General features: G+C 61.1%; 1 protein-coding gene across 1 annotated transcript; it reads left to right on the top strand.

Moving 5' to 3' along the window:
• Window positions 1-3663: 3663 nt before the first annotated feature.
• On the top strand, window positions 3664-6560 carry SIX3 (SIX homeobox 3). Its single transcript, XM_041757375.1, has 2 exons — window positions 3664-4475; window positions 6368-6560. Exons 1-2 carry the CDS (start codon window positions 3664-3666, stop codon window positions 6558-6560), a joined length of 1005 nt encoding a protein of 334 aa, XP_041613309.1.
• Window positions 6561-7341: the final 781 nt, after the last annotated feature.

A 7341-nucleotide genomic window follows, 5' to 3' on the forward strand; every position in this document is an offset into this window, starting at 1 on the left:
CTCTGAGAGATCCAGGGTGCTGGCGCCCCCCTGCGCGCCACCCCTCCAGACGTCCCCCAGCTCAGCTCAGCCCTCTTCCCTCGCGCTACCCAGTGCTTCGGGCCCCCAGAGCGGCGGGCAAGGCGCCTGGGCCCCGGAGCCCGAGGTCCTTCTGCTCCGACGCCCCTCCCCAGCGCCCAGCGCCTGGGAATCGGGGAGGGGAAGCTCTGGGGCTCCGGAGCCCCCTCCCCCACTCGGCCCGCGCTCCTTGACCGGGACCCCACGGAGCCTGCGCTCCCGGCTCCACCCGGAGCCAGTCCGGCCATCCGCACCCACCGAAGGCCGGCCGCCCCGCCTCCCCCTCCCGGCTCTCGGGACTCTCCACTTACGCGCTCCCGGCGGCGGGCGTCGTGCTTCGGGCCCGGAGCGGAGCGGAGAGGCGCCGGCGGCCGCGGGGCAGCGCGGCGGGCTCCGTGGGCGGCGCGGGGCTCGGTTGCGCGGGGCGTCTCTGACAGCCCGGGGCTGGCCGCCCGCCCCGCCGCTCCCGGCCCCGTCCCAGCGCACAACGCTGCGCGCCCCGCAGCCGCCCTCGGCCCGGCTTTGCACGCCCGAGTCGCCGGCGGGGTGCGGCGGGGTGCGGCGCGTCGGCAGGCGCCCCGGCCGGGGCTGGGGCCAGGGGTGTCGCCGAGCGGAGGCTCAGCCCCACCGGCCTCACTTCTCCCCGCGCGGCGACGGTTTTCAATTTCAGCACTTTCGGCGGAGCCCGCGGCACCTGCCCAGCCTCCCTCCGGGGTTGGCCCGGCGGCGAGCGGCGGGGAGAGGCCGGGTCGCCCCCACCCGGAGGCGGGGGTTGTGGGGACGGGGAGGGGACTGGCTGGGTTCACCCGCCCGCCCGGCGCCTGGGTCCTCGGCTCCAGGGGATGCAGTTTCGGGGGTCACGAGCTGCTTTCAAAAAGTTGAACACAATATTCGGAAACCCACCCGTAGGAATTCTACCCCCATACGCGGCACAATACCCACTCCCTCCCCTTTTTCATTCCTTCCTCCCCCGCTTCCTCCTCCTGCCCCTTCCCCCTCCCACCCCTCAGCCTATAATCCTTCCCCTGCGAGAGAAAGGGATCGGGAAGAAAAGATGAAGCGTCTGTTTTTGTGTCCCAACCTTAGGGCTCTTTCTGGGCCCGCTGTGCACGACCGCCCAGAGCTTCGAAGCTGAACGGAAAAGGACTCACGGTTGGGAGCAAGATACTTGGAGGGGAGAGATCACCCGAAGTGGGCCTTGGCGGGTCTTCCCTTTGAGCGAATATTTTTCCCTGCCTCCGTCACTGGGTTTAGGACCGGGGACCCTCGGCTTCCAGGGGTGACGCTGGGGTGGGGGGCTCATGAGGCCCCCTCGCCCAGCCCAGAGCCTCTCTGCCAGAGCGGAGCATCCATCGCAGCTTGCACTTCCCTGCCCAGGAGGCCTGGCTCTGCGGGAGTCAAGGCCTAAGCAGGGCCCGAGCTCGGGGTTTAGGGGTGGGACACTCACAGCCCCAGTCACGTTAGGTTTCCCATTTAAATTCTCTCTCAATCTCTTTCTCTCCTCCCTCATTGAGATCTCCAAAGTGGTGTGGACTCGGTGCCTCGCCCCCAGATCTGCATCGGAATGTAGAAAAGATCTTTTTTTTTTTTTTTAAAAGAGTTTTGAATTCCTCAATGATTTTTCTTCTGGAAAGGCAGCTTAGGATAATTATTTCAGCTTTATTGAGGGCAGATTAGTTGAAGTCTGGACGCTGCGTTTCAATACGCGTTGTACACGGGCCGACAATGTGGGCATTGTTGGCTACTGTGTGTGAACTCATTCAAAATATACACTTTTTAACACCAAACCGAGTCCTGTCTAAATATACACAGTGCTCAGGGGAAAGACGTCTCTGACCCCGACAAATCTGCGTAAATCACACTTCCATAGTTACAGAAGCCTCACAAAGGGAGGCCCCACTAAAGATGCTGATTACATCTTCTTAAAAGCAACATACCTTAGAATAAATACCCATACCGGCCCTGGGTGGGGGGAGAGTAAGGGGGGGAGGGTTGCAGTGGCCAGAGGGAGGGAGGGAGGGCTCTCTCTCTATTCTACGGGCCTTTGGCGGTCTGTTTTAGGCTTGTCACATTACTTTGCCTAGATAAATTAGTTTTATTGTTTTTTCTTTACAATGTGAGCAAACACGCAATGTTCAGGCCTATCTGCTTCTTTGGAGAAGCCTCCATAAGTTTGAGTGTCCTTCTGGGGCTGGTAGACAGGTCCAGAGCTCTTTGGAGGAGTAGAAGTAGCGAACATGTCAGGGGGCTCCAAAGGGTTCCAGACTTGTCAGCTCCCAGGGGACACAGCTGAAGCCTAGGGGGGGTGGGAAATAAAGAGGTGGCTTGCTTTTCAAGGTAAAAACAAGAAGTGTACTGTTATTTTAAAATACAGGGCAATAGGAGAAATCAAGACTTCTTGACCGGGGCAGAGTAAAGAGAAGTGGGTAGAAGCCAGTGCAGATGAAAGTGGGATAAATGTGGACAACGATCGAGGCCGAGAGAGACCAGAGCGGCTTCTGACACCCTGGGTCCTGGCCTCTCGCTCTCAGGCCTTAGCTACCCATCGAAATTCGGGATCCCGGGAGCAGCAGACAGGGTCAGTGTGTGGTGGGCCCCATGATCTCATCTCTTCTTTCTTCCTCGCCACTATTAGTGCTCACATAGGCAGAAAGAGGCGGCCCGACGTGCACACCATGTGCAAACGGTGCCTGCTTGGCCGGCCCTCGGCCCTCGGCGTCTTCTCGAGGGCTGGCCTCCGGCCTTCATGCGGCGTGGGGAGCCTCTTACATCCCAACAAAATCCCCCCTTTAATTGCTCATCCCATTCAACAACTCTAGGTCCATGGCCTTTTGAATTTCTGGATCAACTTCTTTGGGGAAGAGGGAAGAAGGGAGCTCAGAGACATGGGGAGGGGGGAGAGAGAGAGAGAGAGAGAGAGAGAGCGAACGAGCGAGGGAGAGAGAGAGATAAAGAGGGGGAAGTGGCAAGATTAAGAGTTGCAAAGATTAAAAAAAAAATCTCTTTCTCCCCCTTCTCCCTCTCTCCCTCCTCTCCCCCTCCCCCCTACTCTGGCTAAGTGGTAAAACCGTCCTTACGTTCTCGGTATTGATTGGCAGGGCTGACAGTGATTGGCAGCGGTTGCCGTGGCAACGCCACAACGACACGCCGCAGACCAATAGAAAAGCGAAACAAAATGTTTCAATGCTGCACTCACTGTGGATTTAGGGGAGATATTATGAGGCTGTTGTCATTAGGGCGATTGCTGTGGAATCGCTGAATCTTGACTCGGCGGTGGTTGGCTCTCGCTCTCCTCTTTCTCTCCCTCTCCCTCTCCCTCTCCCTCTCTCTGTCTCGGGTTCTCTCTCTGCGCGCGCGCACCGGGCCGCTCTCCTTCCTCCCTCTCTATGTGGCTGCGCGGGTGTGTGTGTGTGTGGATGTGTGTGGGGTGTGGGTGTCCCTTACGCCCTTCCTCCTCCCCCTCCTCCTCCTCCTGCTCCCCCCTCCTTTCCTTCTCCTCCTCCCCCCTCTCCTCTCCCTCCTCCTGGTCCTCATCGCCCCTCTCCTCCTCTTCCTCCCCTCTCTCTTCCTCTCCCTGAATTTTCTCCTCTCCTCTCAGGTCAGTCCATGGTATTCCGCTCCCCCCTAGACCTCTATTCCTCCCACTTCTTGTTGCCAAACTTCGCCGATCCTCATCACCGCTCCCTACTTCTGGCGAGTAGCGGCGGCGGGAACGGTGCGGGCGGCGGCGGCGGCGCGGGCGGCGGCGGCGGCGGCGGCGGGAACTGTGCGGGAGGCGGCGGTGCTGGCGGAGCAGGCGGCGGCGGCGGCGGCGGCGGCTCCAGGGCCCCCCCGGAAGAGTTGTCCATGTTCCAGCTGCCCACCCTCAACTTCTCGCCGGAGCAGGTGGCCAGCGTCTGCGAGACGCTGGAGGAGACGGGCGACATCGAGCGGCTGGGCCGCTTCCTCTGGTCGCTGCCCGTGGCCCCCGGGGCGTGCGAGGCCATCAACAAGCACGAGTCCATCCTGCGCGCGCGCGCCGTGGTCGCCTTCCACACGGGCAACTTCCGCGACCTCTACCACATTCTGGAGAACCACAAGTTCACCAAGGAGTCCCACGGCAAGCTGCAGGCCATGTGGCTCGAGGCGCACTACCAGGAGGCCGAGAAGCTGCGCGGCCGCCCGCTCGGCCCGGTGGACAAGTACCGCGTGCGCAAGAAGTTCCCGCTGCCGCGCACCATCTGGGACGGCGAGCAGAAGACGCATTGCTTCAAGGAGCGGACTCGGAGCCTGCTGCGGGAGTGGTACCTGCAGGACCCCTACCCCAACCCCAGCAAGAAACGCGAACTGGCGCAGGCCACCGGCCTCACCCCCACACAAGTAGGCAACTGGTTTAAGAACCGGAGGCAGCGCGACCGCGCCGCGGCGGCCAAGAACAGGTCAGTGGCGGGCCCGCGGCCTGGCTACCGTCTCCGGGGGGCCGCGGAGCGGGGGGAGAGGGGCTGAAACCGGGGCGGAGGGGGCGGAGGGGGCGGGGGGCCGGGGGGCCGGGGGCCGCCGGGCGCGCGAGCAGCCGCGACCCCCTGGCCAGTTGGAGAAAGTTTCCGCTGGCCCAGACGCGCAGGAGAGGGCCGGGCGGCGGGCTTATTGACTACTTTGTCGGAGAGGGGCTTTCGGCAGGGTGGAGAGTGTGGGGGTGTGAGGTGCCGAGCGTCCACAGGCCCCCCGGTCCCAGCCCCGGGAGCCTTGGCCCCGCGCTGCACCCGTGCCACCTCCGCAGCCCGTGCCCGGCTCGGCACTCCCCTGCAGCCTGCAGACAGGGAAGGGAGGAAAGCCGTCCTTGCCAACCGGTTCTTATTTCTATGCATTGCAAAAACCCGGAGAGGAATCCACGAAGTCACGGAAAGGAAACTGAACAGTGGGTCTCTGCCACAAAGGGAAAAAAAGAAAGGTCGCTGGCCACCGTGGAGCAGGCCTCTTTCCCTCAGTTTTGCCAATTGCCTGAGTGGGAGCAGGAAAACCAGGCGGCGAAGTAGAGAGGCCTTGTGTGTGTGTTTGTGTGTGTGTGTGTGTGTGTGTGTGTACGAGCACACAGGTGCTAGCCCTCCTGTCCCAGTCAAGGAGCATCCCCTTGGTCCACTAACTTGGGAAGCCAGGAGGAGCAGGAGCAAACCCACTGCCAGCAAGTTGGCCACAAAGTCATAAAGTTGTCTGGGCTTCACCAGTCAGCACACTTGGGCCTGGGGGCAGGTAGGGAGAAAAAGAACTAAGAGGGAAAGAGGAGGAGGAAGGGGCGAAGAATGGGGGGGAAGGGGGAAGGAAGTGGGGTAGAAGCCCTGGTGAGAAGCCCGTGCCCCTACCTAGCCTGCGAAGGCGCTGGGCCTGGTGTACGGCAGGGAGCAGGGCCCCAGCTGCTGACAGCTGCCGGGGGCTGGAGGCCAGGGCTGAGTTCCTGGAGTGAGTGAGTGTGTTTGCGTTCAGGTGGCCCAGGCCTGAGCCCTAGGCCCTCTCACCCGTGCCCGCCGAGCCAGTTTTTCGTCTGAGAGGGGGAGTGCCTAGGACCAGGGCAAGGCCTCCTTGTGGGAACTCAGAGACTAGGCTCTGGCAGCGGCTGCCTGGTGCCGGGAAAGGGGAAGACGGAGACTGCTCTGCACACCCCCCTCGTGCCGCCTTCTCTCTCCTTTCTCTCTTGCACCTCTTCCCCACTTTTTCCGCTTCCGGCTTCTCCGTTCTCTCTAGCCCTGCTCCTGCGCTCAGCACAGGGAGCCAGAGAGCAAAGCCAGCGGGTCCTACTGGGGAGAGGCTGCGGGTGAGCAACCCACAGCTCTGGGTGTGTTGGGGGAGCTGGGGTGGGAGCCACTGTGGCAACCCCCTGCTGGGCCAGCCGGTTCAGTCTGAGGAGTCCCCGGGGCGGGGAGCAAGAAGCACCCTGTCCCTCTCGGACTTGGGCATCTTGGGGCGCCGCGTCCTGCGCTGTGCTCCCGGGACCTCCCCAGGAGGCCGGCCTCGCGTCCTACCTCTCCTCGGAGGCCGGCTGCGAACTGGGAAGCCTTGGGGAGCCCCGAAGAGCCCCGGGGAGGAGAGAAGAGAGCCCAGACCCGGGCTGGGGGGGGGGCTTTGCGGCGTTCAACGAGTGGTGGGGTGCTTGGAGGCAGGGGAAGGGGGCGAGAAATGAGCGCAGGGAGCCGAGTCGGGGTGGTGGCGGAGGGCGCGCGGCTGGGGAGGCTGGGAGGCTGGGGAGCCCGGCGGCCGCGGGCGCGGGGAGGCGGCTTGACGAGCCCGGTGGCGGAGCCGCCGTGTCAGGGCTGGTGCGGCTCTCTGTCTCCCGCAGGCTCCAACACCAGGCCATCGGACCGAGCGGCATGCGTTCGCTGGCCGAGCCCGGCTGCCCCACGCACGGCTCGGCAGAGTCGCCGTCCACGGCGGCCAGCCCCACCACCAGCGTGTCCAGCCTGACGGAGCGCGCGGACACCGGCACCTCCATCCTCTCGGTAACCTCCAGCGACTCGGAATGTGATGTATGATAGCCAAGGCCGCCCTCCTCCCCTCCCCCTCCTTCCCCTCCTCCTCCTCCTCCTCCTCCTCCTCCTCCTCCTCGCCCTCCTCCTCTTCCTCTTCTTCCTCCTCCATACCCAGAACAAACCGAAATCAGGATACACAATCATACACACACACACACAAGTACACACACACACACACTCCCACCCCAGCCAAAAATATATAAAAAAACCAAGGAAAATAACAAATTAAACGCAAACTATCAACAACCCCAACCACCATCTACCACCACGGCCACCCCAAAGGACCGCGACGCCAACAGACAGTTACAAACGCTGATGTTGCGGGCAGAAAACATAAAAGAGGTGACAATTGTATACTTTCTAGGACAAGCACGGCTTCTCCTTTCGGTTCCCACGGACCCGGCACCCCACCTGCATGACGATTTATTTGTATCTGGGAAAATATTCTCTCTAGTTTAAAACGATTTAAAAAAGAGTCGACTATACAAAAACCGACCACCACGACGACAAGACGACAAAAGCAAAACAGACAAAAAGAGAAAAAAAAAAATAAAACCGCCATCTCCGTTCAGAATTTGTTTAAAAAAAAAAAAAAGAACTCCTCGAGAGGGAAATAGCAAATGTTTCTCGCCTTTTGTTGCTCGCTCTCTCTTTTTTCCTCTCTCGCTCTCTTTCTTTCTCTGTTTTTAAGTCCAAGTATTGGTCAAACAAGATGCAATCTTCTGTTTTTTGTTCAGCAGACAATCATTTTCTTCGTAAGCACCTTTTTCTCTCCACTCTGTCA

The sequence above is a fragment of the Vulpes lagopus genome, chromosome 5, assembly GCF_018345385.1.
Source record: "Vulpes lagopus strain Blue_001 chromosome 5, ASM1834538v1, whole genome shotgun sequence".
Lineage (NCBI taxonomy): Eukaryota > Metazoa > Chordata > Mammalia > Carnivora > Canidae > Vulpes > Vulpes lagopus.

Coding starts and splice junctions, on each gene's coding strand:
- SIX3 (XM_041757375.1), top strand. CDS start 3,664: ATGGTATTCCGCTCCCCCCTAGACCTCTATTCCTCCCACTTCTTGTTG. Junction 4,476..6,367: donor GCCGCGGCGGCCAAGAACAG/GTCAGTGGCGGG, acceptor TGTCTCCCGCAG/GCTCCAACACCAGGCCATCG.